Genomic DNA, 16421 nt, shown 5'->3' with positions numbered 1-16421 from the left:
AGTAATCAGGTTGTAAGGACACGGGTATATGAGGTGTTTGATTTTGCCCTGGCATAAATACAGTCCATTCAGCATTCCTGTATAAAGACAGCTTAAGTTCTGAAGAAGACATTCACCCAAATGTGGATCTCACACAGCTCTTTATATTTGTCAGATTTAGATTACAATACAAAACACAGACTTAACACTTAGTAGGCCTTAAATGAACGCCAGTGCCTTAGAGGTTTACATTCTGTACTTTAGCCAGAACATTACAACTTATACCATTAGAAAACAAAGGTTTTACTGACTGCACACATAACTGTTACCGTAATAATTTGTCTTATGATTTCAAAAAATATTAGCTATAAGCTTCAGTTTTTACAAAGCACTGGAATATCTGAACAGCTGGTATACTGCGTTATTAGTTGTGTGTGAAAATGATATCAAATGCTGCTACACGATATGATATTTCGCCCTCTCAGTGGTATAACTCTATGGTCCCATCATATCACACATTCAGTAAAAGAAATACTTGGGTAATACATTAAAGTAACAAAGTGCTTTATAAATTGTAGCGTATGTTTTCTTCATATTCTGGCTTATTCTGTACAGTCCACACGCACAATATAATCCCTATTTACACTTTAATAGATATAACACCAAACAGTGGACTACAGTTAAACATTCATTTATTGCACAGTGCCCGCTGTAAGATCCACATAATCCCACTTCGGCAATCTGTTATCAGTGTCTTCGAGACTGGAGCCAGTGTCACCTTTATATACGTACATGTTGGTAGGATAAGAAGTAAAGCATTATATAGGAGCAATGCAGAAACAAAATGAACAATCCAAAAAATAAATAAATCCTACTGGTATATTGGCACGGTTTGAGATGGAAAATTCCACCAACAGTGACTTTGAGCCAATGATTAATATACACAAGTTGGTAGGGTCAGGAGTTAAGCATTATACAACAGCAATACAAAAAAAAATCTTACCACCACAGCTGGCATGGTAGAAAATGGAAAATTCCACTGAAACTAGAGGAGTGCTGCAAAGAAAGCATCCTAAGCTGAGGACTTACTTAAGAAAACAAGCATCACTTAGTAAAGAATTTAGGTTACATTCAGTGCGGTGGGCACCTTAAAAAGGTCAAACTAATTCAAAAACTGCTTTTTGTACTTTCATCTGAACCAACGAGTGTGAATATATTTAAATTAAATATCTATTTTTGGATCTATGTCTTAATCGTGGTTATGCCACAAAGATTTTATTAAATCATTGTCGTACCGCACTATGCAGGTGCTCAATGACCTAAACTTAGAGGGCTTAGAGAAATATTACTTAAACTATGCGATGTTACTGAGCGACTATCAAACAGCAGAGTTATCCTGAAGGTTAAACAAGGTTGCAGTCTACTGACTGGTCTTCATTATTGAAGATACATATAATATAGTACAACACTGGTCTAAAGCTACATTATCTGTCTTTGATGCCAATGTTTCTGCTTTTCCCTTCATCTAACTTGTTTTTTTTGCTTGGTATTGTGATGTGTGGTTTATGTGCTTGTATGTTAGTGTATTTATATACTGGTATATGTATATAGGATGTTTGTGTACTTGGGTATACTTTGTTCTGTATGAACAACTGCATGTTGTAATCTCCACACGTGCATGTGTGTTACCAGGCCAGCGGGGAGGCCATTCGTGGACTCCTGGGGCTTTTTGGGATTTCAGCAACTTGCTGATCACTCAGAGCTCTCTGTGGCAAAGAAATGCAGAAAAAAGATGATGCAGGATTTTCTTTTAATTTACTTTTATATACATCCTTTGTTTTTCCATGTAGTATTATTTTTAGTTTTTCTAACCAACTGCTTTGTTGCATGCATCCTGCTTATTGAAATATGTAATATTTCTAGATATATATTTGTATTTTTTGTGACAGTCGTTGTGCGTGCCTTATATGGACAAAAGTACTGGGCCACGTGTACAGTACACCTGCAGGAGGTGCTCAGCCATGGAAACCTATGCCATGAAGCTCCAGGTGCACAGTTTTTGCGCTGATGTTAATGATGTAGGTTGCACTGGTTGACTCTGCTCTTAACTTTATGTGGTCTGCCCCTTTGTAGCTGAGCTGCTGTGGTTCTTAAACACCTCCACTTTTTAATAACACCTTTTAGAGTTGATTGTGGAATATCTGGGAGGTGAGAAACTTCATGAACTGACTTATCCCAGTGATGTTTATAAAAACCAGAAGGTACGGGCAGGTACTTGATTTTATACACCTGAAATCATAGACAAAGAGGTGTAGCCCTGTACTTTTATTCATGTGGTCTACTCACTACATAGAAATGTTAATAAACAGGTGTAAAAAAACAAAAAAATAATAAAAGTTTGATAAGTTTGAAAACCACAAGCACAGCAAAGTTCAAAAAGAAAAAGCAGCAGAGGAAAAAGGAAAAGCAAAGAGCTGCTGCACTTAACATACTGAACACTAAATGCAAATGACAGAAATATGCAAAACAGTGTTACATTTTTCAAAACTCTGCTTTTTTAAAATTTAAAGTATAGTATCTAAAACCTCCAATATCAAACGTCTGGCGGGCTGGAACACGTTAATGAATGCTGAGTGTTTACAAAGTGGCCCTGCTAGTTTACATCATGAAGCTCATTATCAGTGCTGTAACCTAGCAGAGTGCTTTTTTGATTTAATGCAGACAGTGCTCATTACTAAACACAATGCACGGCCCTCTCTAAAAATAAAAACACTGGCAAAGCAGAAAATATAGCAAGTAATGAGGCAGTCATCAGATGATAACACAGTGCAACTGTTTATCTGCAACCTTTTAGGTTATGCATCACAAGCGGTTGAGCAAAAGCAACTGAGACGGCTGGGAGGGAACTACAAAGGAAATATGCTGCAGACACAACAAAGATAATCATTTGAATGAAGAATGGCTCAATATTTCCTGCTCACCTCAAACTTGTTTATGAATTCGGCAAAGATACCAAAGAAGGCCTCGGTATTTGTGGCTTTGCCGTCTTCTCCAAAGTAGGAGGCAGTCTTGCTGAATTCTTCCATGGCTCTCTGTTGGAGAGACTCCAGAGACTGGATTGCAGGATGACTGTTTTCCAGGAAATTCTTAACACCACAGAGTTAAGGCACAAAAATGTTTAATCTTATTTACTACATAGTGTTTTCTTTGTCCCCTGACCCCAGTGAGGGGGTTTTAAGGATACACTCATGACAACAGCAAAGCGGTCGTCAGAGGTCGCAGGCATCTTCTGACAAGCTGAGCGAATGTCCTGGATTGTGGTATGAAGGTCATTCAGATCGGAGGTGATGTTCCTCTGGTTTACTAAAAGCAGGTGTGCGTGCAACATAGGAAACCAGAGGCAAGAGGAAAAAGATGCTCAGAGACAAAAAGCAGATCTAGCCAAAATGAAAACAACCACTTAAATTTGACAATCGTGCCAGTACATTTTTGGCACTCTCAACGAATGTTAAAAGGCAAATGTATGTATCTACCTTTTGCTGCAAGTGGAACCATCGTAAGATCTTTGGAAAAATCCAACACATCCGGGAAATGTTGACATAGCGATTTAACCAGGATATGCAGAAATGTTGACTTCCCGTCCACTGTTTTAGTTGTGCTCAGCTGCACGCGATATTGTGGAGTCATAAAATACACATGCAAGCCCATACATAAATACTCCATAATATGTTAAATATCATTCGGTGTACCTCTGTAAGGAAGTTGATCTTAAAGCCTGTAGTTTTGTTGGTTTTAGGCTGGCTGTTATTCAAGTAGTTCCCCATCGCCAACACAAACTAAACAGGGCACAAATTAGTAAGCAGATCTGTTATTGTATCAACAGTAATTTATCTTGATCGTTAATTTTCACCCCTAGTTTATGAGTGTAATTTTTTTGCTCCAGTAATTAAATTTTTCTTCTTTTCTTCTTCTTTCACACAAAAAAGACATAATTTAGCGAATGTCCTTCTTTGCTTCTACAGTGACTCTGTCTCTTATCAGTATCTCACAGACTAGTCAAAAAAGTATGTGGTATTTTCATGTGTTTCTAATCTACAGTGACATAACCTTTCTGAACATAAGGGCTACCTCTAGTATTTTAGCTAGCTTCTTGCTGGTCTTCAGCTCCATGGAGGCGTTGTAAATACAGTCATATGCTCCTTTCAGCTCCTCTGTCTTCTCCTGAAGAGAACACTTGAAGAGGAGGCACTGGAGGCGGGTCTGGTACTCCGGTACTGATAACATCTGATATATGCACAACAGGCAGATCAAGATAAATGCAAGATCAATGAAACTCAAAAGTAGCCCGGTAACGGTAAACCAGAACTGTACCTGCAGCACAAACTGATCTGGCTCGCTCAGTTTGCTGGGGTCCTGTCTATACTCTTCATATTTTTTGACCTCCTCTGCATCGGGGGCATACAGTAGCAGCTGTTTAATGTGGGCTGGCTCCAGCCTGTCTGTGGCCATGTTCATCAAAATCTGACGCAGTTCCCCTGGAGACAGCTTCAGGTGGGCTATCAGGATGGCTAGAGGCAGAAGATAATCATCATCAAAGTACTTAACTCTGATTCACAGAGCTACAACTATGGTTTCTAACTTTCATCTTGACATCTTAATTACAAATGACATTTGAAAAATTTTATTAAAGGCAGTCATACTCACAGGCATTGTAAGCTTTCTTATGGGACAGAATTTCTATAACACCTTTCTTCTTGAAGGTTTCTAGCTGAGGGGATGGTTCTGGGGCAGGCACTGAAAATTAGACCGGGGAAGTTAAATGTCAAAATTTAGAAAGGTAGGTGAGAGAGACTGGACAAACAGATTTAGTCTAAATTTTCCTTTTACATAGCTTACATTGATTTCTTAGAGGCAAATTATATAGAGTACAATGACAGATCAAGCCAAGGTCCTTCAACCCAAAGAGGAAGCTGCCTCGTTCTTTGTTTAAAAATCTCTGTATCCTTGGACTGTGATTAAAGACATCTGAAAACCTGATATGTTGACGTATAATGTTGTCTTCCCATCAAATGAATCACTAATCAAAGTATTTTTCACTCTTTATACTGGGCTTCCCTATCTCTTATGAATATTTAGCTGTGCACACAGATAAAAGCACTCCAGTTAGGCACACAGCCCCTTATACTCACTGGCGCTCTTCTGTGTTCCAAAGTGCAGCTCCAGATCCAGATACTTCACCATGTCATGCAGTTTTTCATAGTCAGAATTTGCTCCCAACTGTTAGAAACACAATTTTTTTTAGTTTAAAAAAGGTCTAAATGTTATAGTTTTGCAAAATATTTTACATTTAGAATTCTAAATCTAAACTCGGTGGCACTTTGAGAAGCTTTGGCTTCCAATCAGAACTCACCTGTCCCCATATTGTCCCTTCTGAGTTTTCCACCTGCTCCCAGCGCAGCCTCTTTACACTCATATGGTTGGAGTCCATTCTGGACAGACTAGGTCTTGGTAGAGGTGGAGGGGAGCAGGGTGGGGGAAGAGGAGGAGGTGGTGGGGGCTCTAGGTGCTCCGTGGGGTCAGAAAGAGAGTGGGGGAGGGACTGGGGCTGGCTCTGGCTGTGGGATTGTGACTGGTGTTGAGATTGCAGCAAATGATGCGAGGGCTGTGACTGTGGGCGGGCAGTTTGGGTGGAGGACTGGGGGTGTTGAGGCAGTGGCTGAAAAGTGGAGAGGGTGGGTTGGTGTGGCTGCAGGGGTTGAAACGTGGAGAGAAGGGGCTGGGGCCTGTGAGGCTGCTGGGGAGGGTGGATGACCTGAATCTGGTGCTGGTAGTCCTGAGGAGGTGGCTGTGGGGTCATGTGATGGATGTGGTGGATCTGAGGAGTGCTGGAATGGTGGTGCGTCTGCTGGATAGAGTGGGGTCTCTGGGGGGAGGGTTTTGTGGGCTGGGGGTGGTGGGTTTGGTGGATCTGCTGCTCTTGGTGCCTCCCCTGCACCGACACTTCAGTTTGATGATGGCCCTTTAGACTTCTCCTGCTCTGATGGGAGTGGCCATCCCGATTTAGCTGAACTGGGAGGGATGCAGGCTCTTGCTGGGTTTGATGCAGAAGCTCTGTGGAGGAGTGATGGGGCTTGGGTTGGTGCATTTGATGAGCCTGATGAAGAAGCTCTGTAGAGGAGTGGTGCGCCTGGGGTTTATGAATTTGATGGAGCAGCTCAGTTGAGGAATGGTGGGGCTGTCCTCGATGCATCTGGTGGGCTTGGTGGAGAAGTTCGGTGGAGGAGTGGAGAGGCTGTATTTGCTGCATCTGTTGAGCCTGGTGCAGGAGCTCTGTTGACGAATGATGGGCCTTGGATTTGTGCATTTGGTGGAGCACTTCTGATGATGAGTAGTGGGCATGGACTTGCTGCATCTGTTGAAGCATCTCAGCAGATGAGTGGTGGGCCTGGGATTGCTGCAACTGGTGCAGCACCTCAGCTGAGGAATGATGAGCCGGGGCTTGGTGCATCTGGTGGAGCATCTCAGTTGAGGAATGGTGGGGCTGGGGTCTTACACTCTGATGACTTTGGTAGATGCCCTCTACGTACTGACCTTGTTGGCTGGGATGGCCTGTTGGTTGGGGTGACGGCTGGTGTGGGGGAGGCGCAGAACGGGACAGACGTCGGTGATGATGAGTCTGGTGGGCCTGCTGCTGCTGTGCTTGGCGCATCATGTAAAGAGGGTGGTTTGCGTGGTGATGGACGGAGTCTGGAGAGGGAAGAGGAGGTAAGGACTGAAGAGGAAGAGGTGAATGGGCTTTCTGCTGCGTTGGCTGGGCAGGCATCGAGTGGTGGCTCTGGTAGATCTGCTGCAGCTGTTGCTCTTGATACGCTTGCTGCTCCTTATAGGCTTGTCGCTCCTCATAGGCTTTTTGCTCCTCATAGGCCTTTTGTTCCTGGTAGGCTTGAAGCTCCTCGAATGCTTTTTGCTCCTTGTAGGCTTGAAGCTCCTCGAATGCTTTTTGTTCCTTGTAGGCTTGACGCTGTTCATATGCTTTTTGCTCCTGGTAGGCTTGACGCTGCTCGTACGCTTGTCTTTCTTGGTAGGCCTGTTGCTCTTGGTACAACTGTTGCTCTTCAAAAGCTTTTTGCTCCTCGAATGCCTTCTGCTCTTCATAAGCCTGTCTCTCTTTGAAAAGTTTCTCTTGATAAGCTTGTTGTTCCTGCAAGGCCTGCTGCTCTTGCAGGAGTTGTTGTTCTTCAAAGGCTTTTTGCTCTTCATATGCCTGCCTCTCCTTATACGCCTGTTGCTCCTCATAGGCTTGCCTTTCCTGGTAGGCTTGTTGCTCTTGGTAGGCTTTTAGCTCTTGTATGGTAGCATGCACCTGTAGGTCTTCCCTTGTAGGGAGGACTTTATGCAAGGAGTGGCGTTTAGGTGGTGGATTACTGCGGGGAGGAGGTGGGGGAGGAGGGCCGGATTTCCGGCGGATGGGCACGTATGTTCTTGGGGAGTGTTCGGGAGTGTAGCTTAGTTGCTGCTGCTGTTGCTGCTGTTGGTGCTGCGGTTGACTCTGTGCAGGTGCTGGGGGCGGAGGAGGCGGAGGTGGATCATTGAACTGGACTGGTGGGGGTGGAGGAGGGGTCATGGGGGGTGGGGGAATGTGATCAGAGGAAGATGAGTAGGTCAGAGATGAGGCATTTTCTTCTCCACTGCTGCTCTGGACATCACTCGGGCTGCTGAGCTCTGGAGCGACAAATCCTCCACTTTCTTCTTCATCCACCACCAAATCGTCTTCATTATCATCATCCTCTTCATCTGGGAAGCCCATCTGCACAACATCCTGGCATTAACACCAATTACACTTCATTAGACCTAATGCCAAAGTGGATTTTTTTGGTACATTTGTCAAACTACAAGAGTTAACCAGAAATAAAATACATAAATGTGTAAGCAGGTTCTCTACAACCTCCTCAATGTATTTCAATGCAAATGCTGCAGTTAAGTTTTTAAATCCTTTACATGCTCTTTCATTTGAAGATTTATTTGTCAGGTCAACAACAGCTTGTGAACCTCTCTCTATGACACATATTATTCTATAAATTGTCTTTGATTTTAAAAACACCAAGGTCAAGGCAGTCCACCTATGAGAAAACCTTAAGATTGGCAGTAAATTTTAATGATGCTTTATGATGTTGTTTGAAGTCACAGAAACAACAGAAATTCACTGAGGGTAACAGACTATTCTGGTCAAAGATAATTTCATAATACTTTAAAATAAAGCACATAGAACCCTTTAAAACATGCAATTCTTAGTCACAAAAATAAAGAAAAGACAATTTTTATTCATCTTTCATGCTGGATTGAGCAAATATGACATGTTGTACTGCAAAAATAAAAATATAAGCAGATAACCTACTCCAAAATAGGAGCCAGAGGCATGAGACAGATTGACCTATACAACAAGAGAGACTAAACTGGTAAACTGTTGAAATCTTATATTAAACAAACTGGGGAAACATGTCCCAGCATCTTTTATTACAAACACAGAACAATGTCTTTGTGTGTCCTGTGCTTTGTGGCCACAAAGGATTTAACAGGCATTTTATTTTTACTGCATAAAGCACCTTGTAGAAATTAAAGGAGTTTTGATTACTGTGAAAAATTAAACATTAGTTTTCCCAGTAGCTAAACAGTTACTCGATGATAATTTCATTTCAGTGCTTTGCAAAATTGGTGCAGTGTTAATGTGATTCTACCTCTTCATAGTCGTTTTCAGGAGTCAAGAAGTCATCGACAATTGCCACCCTCTGTCCCAGCTGCTCGCTCAGTGCATCCAGAAAGCGGTCCGTGTCTTCAGAGCGAGGCGGTTTGGAGAAGGTGTAACGGCGCTTGCTGCTGCGGTGAGCAGGGGGGCTAGACGGGTAGTCAGGGGGTTCTGGAGGTGAGGGAGGGGGACTGTCAAGGCTGATGTAAGGGTTGGACTCCCCACTGGTCTGGCTTGTTAACCCTGATGGGTAGAACTGGGATTGTGGGGGGCTGGGGAGAGGCTCCGGCCAGGATGTATGGGATGAAGGGCCTTTGCGGCTACCTAGGACAAGGAAATGATATATTGTAATGATGACAACAGAATCTTGCCTTTCTTAATTATGTTGAAATGTAGCAGTTAAAAGAAATGTCTCTTTAATGATACCTTGCAGTCAGTGAATTATGAGAACAAATACAAGTAATGATTCTCGTGTTCATATTACATACAGTAATTACATTACTATCAGAGAAATCTAATTTTTGACTGACAGGTGTACTTAATGGTGTGTTTTCTAGTTCCACATCCACCATCACCAAATATGTATGCAGCTCAGTGTTCGATGACAGCACTTTGTTACTGATGTAAAATTTTTAAATCGTCAGAGCCTAACCCAGTGTGATCCAGATTTAATTTGTGAGGACTGCTCTGATCCTTCCCACGTGGGTCATAAAAAAAAAAAAAATTAGCCCTTGGGAAAAGAATTTTTTGAGGAGATTAAATTTTGTATTTGTCTCAAACCTCTGCTCTGCTGTGTATTTATGTACAGCAGGAAAACAAATCTGTTCGTTTAACCCAGGATTTTTGTATATATTTCTTTTTCTGCAGCCCTTTTTTGTCATTCCCCTTCACTTCTATGTTTTCCCTAAAATCTCTCTCCCTCACACACACACACACACACACACAAACGTTACCTAGGTGGTTGCTAGGTAACGTGACAACGCCCCAATAATATGTGACACCGATAAGAAATTTCAGGGCTCTAAGATGTACCTGTGTGTCAGGTTTGGGTGCTCAGCTCCTGATCATATAGGAGGTTTTCATGATGTACAGACAGATGGAGATTTTGTGTATTAGAGTAAGATTCCACTCCAGCTCCAAATGCAAACGTCTACAATCAGCTACCTGTGTTAAGGTGTATCGTAGGGGATGCCGTGCGTGACGGAGGGTCCAGATCCAGCAAACTCTCAGGGGCAGGAGGCGGGCGACTCTTCAGAGACTTGGACCTCTTGGCTGAATACATGTTCTCCAGTTCAGCGTACACTGCTGACAGCTTACATGGTGAAAATGTGCAAACGAATATATAAATATATATATACTGGTTTGAGAATTCTTATCCTAACTCTTTAATTGCCATTATTATATGCATCTTGTCTCATTAAAATGGGCATGGCTACATACATTAGTGAGGTTGTTGGGAGTTTCAGGGAGAGAGGTACCATCCCCTGACTGTCTCTCTCCTGGAGCTAGCCTCATCCCCGTCTCCAGTAATGGCTCTGCACGGTGGCCTATGATAACACAACCATTGGAAGAACTTAGACTCTTATGAGTGAGATAGACCCAAATATAGATTCCAGCTTTGCATGTGTTGTTAGTATTTGGGCTTTGGGTGGCTTGTGAGTTAGTGAGCAGAGTGAGTGAGATCAGCAAAGAGATATACTGGATTTAGACTGATGTTACTACATGACTGCATGGGATCATGTTAAATACATTAAATAATACATTAAATATGCAAATGTAAAAGCATGTAGTGATTTCAACAAAACTGTTCATATAAAAGAAGCTTGAAGAAAATTTAATTCTGATCAATAAGTGAATTTAAACAGGACCGTGTGGACAGGCACAATGATAACAATATCAGTGCTAATGGCGTCATGATCATGATAGGAGTCAAGCGTGCCGAGGTGGTCGGGGTGTTAATGTTGCTGCTGATGATGACAGAGACAGTAAAGTTCAGTACCCATGCCCAAGTGTGTACCAATGACCAGGTCATCAGAGCTACGTCCCCTCACACTGCTCCTGTACGTGGTCCCTGTCACCCTCATGGAACTGCTACGGCGGTGGGGCTCAGGGACAACCTCGGGCTCCGGAGGAGGGGGAGGTGGTGGTGGTGGAGGTGGAACTGGAACACACACACATGTATTTGCAATGCAGGAGTGTAAGGGGCTGCAGCACCTGGGTTGATTGCATTTCACCGAACTAGCGATTCTATTTAAGATCCCCAAAAATGACCCGTGATTATCGTCAGGACATACGTCTCTGCAGATTCTCAGTCATCCTGGTCATAGTAGTCCTAAGAGCTTGAAACGAAGTCGACTGACTTCTTTAAGTTGTTTGGAGATGTTCAAGAAGCTTCTTCGGTTCTTAAACCAAAAGATGGTGAGTCCCACAAATTGGAAAAATTGGGAAACTGTCTCTGAGGAGGTGGTCATTATGCATCGTAACATGAGCCAAGCCATGAGTCATTGCTACCAGAGGCTTCGAATGAAACCACAGTGAGTGGCGTATCGATTCTCAGCCTTCCTATCATATGACCTGTTGAGATCACCTGACACAAGATGTGAATGGGGGTTGAGCTGCCTTAGATGGAATCTCAAAAATGCATTGTAGGTGGCTGACAGTTGGTGTCGTAAGCATCACCTCTGTTCAAAGATGGTGATTCACAGCGGACATAGATGACCTCTTTTACTCCTCTTCTCGGTCCAAAATGTGAGCACTGGCATCCTCAAAAGAGTGACCTTTGTCCTTTAGGTGCAGATGTACAGATGAATCTTGTCCTGTCGAGGTGGCTCTTCTATGCTGTGCGATGTGTTTATGGAGCGGCTGCTTGGGTTCTCCAATGTAGAGGTCTGAGCACTCCTCGCTGCACTGCACAGCATACACTACATTGTTTAGCTTGTGTTTGGGAGTTTTGTCCTTGGGATGAACCAGTTTTTGTCTGAGTGTGTGGTTGGGTCTAAAGTGCACTGGGATGTTGTGCTTCAAGGGAACTTTTTCTGCCCGATTCGTCCCGATCACCCCAAGTTTGTGTTCCAGAGGGTGGTGGGAGTCAAAGAGTAGGTACTGGTCTGTGTGGGCTTCCAGTAAACTTCAATGTTGAGGCTTCCATCCTCCGTAATACAACAGCACAGCCAGAAACATTAAATTATTATCTTTGTATTAACTTTGCATCTTCCCTGGGGAACTTGTGAAGGCTTTGTGTTCTTGAGTTTTGATTTTGACCCAGGTGTCACTGATGTATCTGTACCAGTGGCTAGGTGCTGTCTCTGTGAAAGAGCCAAGAGCTTTACTTTCCACTTCCTCCATGCAAAGGTTGGCTGCAATGGGTCTTGCTGGCAGTCTCCACTGCTTCATTTGAAGTTATGTGAAAAGTGAGACCACATCAAAGGACACTGCCGTTTCATTAGAAGAGTCTCCATCTCACACACAAACACATTTTCATAATCCATATGTAATACCAAGTGTCATAAAAATGTAAACTACAACAAATTTGTGCACTTACCTGGGGATTTGTATCCAAGAAAACGTGAAATCTTGCTCTGGCAGTGCTCTTGCTCTTCATACGTAAGCAGCTGGTAAACAAACTGCCAGATCACCTGTTTTGCTGGAGTGTCCAGCACTGGGAACACATCCACGATCAGAGTGTCAACATTCCTGTCATTGAAGCACAGGCAACGGGACAGAGATCACCTGGCTGTCCAGTTAGAGGTCAAAGGAATTAGAGGGTAACAGGAAAATTTGAACTCAGGTGTATGGCCATCATCTATGTAGTTGGCCCAAGTTATTGAACTGAACTGAAATCCAAACCCACAACTTAATTTGCTTCTAGCTGAGCAAAATACAACCATATTAATATATTACTAGCAATATTATTGAGTCACTAGCTTTCTCTGTCTCCCCCTTATACAGTACACAATCTATGGTCTCTATTAGGGGTGCAACGATACTCGTATCGATATTGAACCGTTCGATACAGTGCTTTCGGTTCGGTACGCATATGTATCGAACAATACAACATTTGTAATTTATTTTATCAACTTTCCTTCTGACGATGCTGTCTGTGTTGAGCGCTCAGTGAATCTGCGTTCGACTACTGCCTAGGCTGCACTGTCGAGCGCAGATCCACTAAGCGTTCAACACAGACAGGATCGTTAGAAGGAAGAGCGCAGGGCAAGCTAGCGAGACAGAAGTTAAGCTCTCCTTGCAACATGGCAAATTGAACCTCCCCCACCCTCATTCAGATCTGGCGTTTGGAATTATTTTGGTTTTCATGCGACGTATGACCCTGAAGGTAAGCGCATCATGGACTAAAGTAAAACAGTATGTTGGATGTGCCACGCAATGCTCAATTACATGGGTGGGAACTAGTGCGTTAGCGCAGTTAGCTTAACGTGTTGGCTGTCTAGCCCCATGCAGGGGTAGCTCGTTAACGGAGATTTGCCATGTTGTGGCGTTAACGTCATTTCAACGAGATTAACGCTGACAGCACTAGTGGGAACACAACGAATATGACTGCACATTTACGCCGACATCATCCTAGTGCAAAGACAAGTGGAAGCAGACAAAAACAACAAGCATGCATGCTACAAACTTTACCCGAGTCATTTAGACAGCCGTTAGCACATGATTCTCCTTATGGGGACCTGATATGTTTAATATTGTGGCGAGCTCAGACAAGGTGGAGACGGAGGTGTCGTTTGGTCTTGCTTCCAGGGAGCACAGCCGTTTATTGACATCTGCAGAAGAACACTGCTGCTAGCTAACTGCTCAGCGCAACCGCACAGCAACAACAACACACAGAGCGCCCTCTGACCCCGGAAGGACACACCGTGGCAGCGAGAAGGCGTCACCCGTCACTATGGCAACATAAACAAAACATAACTGTACAAACAGAACCCCGAACAGCCCTGACCCGCTACATAGCCCCCACCTAAGGGGTCAGTCGTCCCCGACGACCCCATTACCCCACACAAAGTCCTGCAAATGTCAAGGTGCCTTCTTTTGGCGCACCGGCTGGTCACGACCGGCGGGGGAAAAGTCACTCGGGTCAGAACATGGGGTGCCACCATCATCCCACTTCTGACACCAATGTGGCGAGCTCAGACAACGAGGAGACGGAGGTGTCGTTTGGTCTTGCTTCCCGTGAGCTAGCCAGGGAGCACAGCCGTTTATTGACATCTGCAGAAGAACACTGCCGCTAGCTAACTGCTCAGCGCGGCAACCGCACAGCAACAACAACAACAACACACAGGGCGCCCTCTGACCCCGGAAGGACACACCGTCGCAGCGAGAGGGCGTCACCCGTCACTATGGCAACATAAACAAAACATAACTGTACAAACAGAACCCCGAACAGCCCTGACCCGCTACAATATGCTGCTGAGAATATAGCCCAGAAGAAGCGTATAGTATAGCTTTTATTTTGGAAAGAGCCATTTCTCTGTAATAAACTCTCTTTTCCAAAGATGAATGATTCCTCAATCAGATACAGGTGTTACCGTGCCAGATCCGCGGCCCCGAACCATAGTAAGGAAACCTCTGGCAGTTACTTGAAGGTTCCGTAACTGACTCGTAGCCGGTGTTGTGCCAAAAAGTGATTGTCTGCCAAAAACTGATTTCCGGTATTTGCCAAAAAGCGATTGCTCATATTTAAAGTGCTATAAGTAACTTGTTGGGCTATAATATGTTAAACATATGTCAAATGCATCCCTTATGGATGACATAAAGTCATCTTGAGCCACAAACAACATTCGTGTAGCAAGATACAAGCCGCAATCAGTTTTTGGCAGCGACTTTTATATAACCTTTATTTATGCAGTAAAAAAAATCTCATTAACATTAAAAATGTATTTTGTAAGAGTAAGTTGCCCAACAGGACAGCAGAAATGGCAGCAAATATTACAATAGTTCTGTAAAAATATTTTAAGTGGGGATAAAGGACCGGATTGGTTATAATGTAAGTACAAGTTGTAAAGATACTTAAAAAACAGATAATGTTTTAATTCTTTATGTAACCCCTTTGTATCCCCTGTTCACCGAAGTCTATTTACGAACATACGTAAAGATATTACACATAAAAAATACACAGAAACACTGGAAATCAGTTTTTGGCAGACAATCACTTTTTGGCACAACACTGGCAACAGCTTACTATACAGGTCAACTCCGCTAGCAAAAAGATCGAAGGAGGCGTAGGAAACTGCTTCACCGAACTTTATTTCTTCTCTAAGGCACGAACATATGGGGCGCCGTTTGTAAACTGAAACATGCCGAAATTAACAGCAACATTTTTAGTGGGCTGAAACAGTTTACTCACCGCGAGCATCGCCGACACAACTCTGGCTGTTGAGGGAGTTATTATATTCCTTTTATTTGTTTTCTTTTCGTCTCTTCTGTAGCTAACCGTTACCTTTTCCCCTTCTCCGCTCTCTCTCTCTTCACACACACACACCAGGCAGTCCCGCTACACACATCCCGAATACATTTCCCATCAGGCTTCATCCTTAAAGGGCCATGCCTGTAACACAGGGCTTGCAAAATCGCTAGCCCGACGTCCCGGGGCTAGCGATTTTTCCAGTCGGGCTACCAAAATCTATCTCTGCCCTGCCCGTCGGGCTATTGTAGGAAGAAAAATATATGTCAATGCTTTTGCATTCTTTAGGAAATGTAGCTGGGTAATTATGTCATTGGCATCAGTGAGCCACTGTCAATATGTGACATATTGAAATCGCGTTTGAATTTGCGCTTGTTTTTTGCTTTCAAATGTCCAGGTGCCTTCTTTTGGCGCACCGGCTGGTCACGACCGGAGGGGGAAAAGTCACTCGGGTCAGAACATGGGGTGCCACCATCATCCCACTTCTGACACCAATGTGGCGAGCTCAGACAACGAGGAGATGGAGGTGTCGTTTGGTCTTGCTTCCCGTGAGCTAGCCAGGGAGCACAGCCGTTTATTGACATCTGCAGAAGAACACTGCCGCTAGCTAACTGCTCAGCGTGGCAACCGCACAGCAACAACAACAACAACACACAGGGCGCCCTCTGACCCCGGAAGGACACACCGTCGCAGCGAGAGGGCGTCACCCGTCACTATGGCAACATAAACAAAACATAACTGTACAAACAGAACCCTGAACAGCCCTGACCCGCTACAATATGCTGCTGAGAATATAGCCCAGAAGAAGCGGATAGTATAGCTTTTATTTTGGAAAGAGCCATTTCTCTGTCATAAACTCTCTTTTCCAAAGATGAGTGATTCCTCAATCAGATACAGGGCTTGCAAAATCGCTAGCCCCGGGACGTCGGGCTACCAAAATCGATCTCTGCCCTGCCCGTTGGGCTATTGTAGGAAGGAAAAATATATGTCAATGCTTTTGCATTCTTTCGGAAATGTAGCTGGGTAATTATGTCATTGGCATCGATGAGCCACTGTCAATATGTGACATATTGAAATCGCGTTTGAATTTGCGCTTGTTTTTTGCTTTCACTTTGCAATCGCGCGAACTGTGTATAGAGAGCGACAGCACTGATTGGTGAGTGATGATAATTTGCGCACCAATTCCTCTGACATCGTCTTATCAATCGTTAGCTTACTATGCAAACATGACAAGTGAAATCTCCCGCAGCAAGCTTAAACATATGAGAGGTTGATCGCGCAGAGAAT

At 43.7% G+C, this 16421-nt stretch overlaps 1 protein-coding gene across 2 annotated transcripts in view; it reads right to left on the bottom strand.

The window, feature by feature from the left end:
• Positions 1-123: 123 nt before the first annotated feature.
• Positions 124-16421, bottom strand: part of grid2ipa (glutamate receptor, ionotropic, delta 2 (Grid2) interacting protein, a) — a 31583-nt gene continuing 15285 nt past the window's right edge. The window contains exons 9-23 of one of the 2 annotated variants that reach the window (XM_085271104.1): positions 12264-12415; positions 10722-10883; positions 10163-10269; positions 9887-10034; positions 8715-9046; positions 5390-7786; positions 5169-5256; positions 4684-4773; positions 4351-4547; positions 4108-4263; positions 3729-3815; positions 3513-3642; positions 3224-3342; positions 2961-3125; positions 124-1745 (exon numbers count right to left, since the gene is read on the bottom strand). In XM_085271104.1, coding sequence (XP_085127230.1) covers positions 1665-1745; positions 2961-3125; positions 3224-3342; positions 3513-3642; positions 3729-3815; positions 4108-4263; positions 4351-4547; positions 4684-4773; positions 5169-5256; positions 5390-7786; positions 8715-9046; positions 9887-10034; positions 10163-10269; positions 10722-10883; positions 12264-12415 — 4411 coding nt within the window. In that variant the 3' untranslated portion in view covers positions 124-1664. Of the gene's footprint in view, positions 1746-2960; positions 3126-3223; positions 3343-3512; positions 3643-3728; positions 3816-4107; positions 4264-4350; positions 4548-4683; positions 4774-5168; positions 5257-5389; positions 7799-8714; positions 9047-9886; positions 10035-10162; positions 10270-10721; positions 10884-12263; positions 12416-16421 lie in introns of both variants that reach the window. The other variant, XM_085271103.1, reaches the window with a different exon arrangement.

This window comes from Mchenga conophoros, linkage group LG4 (assembly GCF_057382185.1).
Source record: "Mchenga conophoros isolate Kocher_MC1m ecotype Shallow Benthic linkage group LG4, M_conophoros_male_GT1.1, whole genome shotgun sequence".
Taxonomy (NCBI): domain Eukaryota; kingdom Metazoa; phylum Chordata; class Actinopteri; order Cichliformes; family Cichlidae; genus Mchenga; species Mchenga conophoros.
The sequence above is the reverse complement of the archived record's forward strand: the minus strand, read 5'-3'. Positions and strand labels throughout refer to the sequence as shown.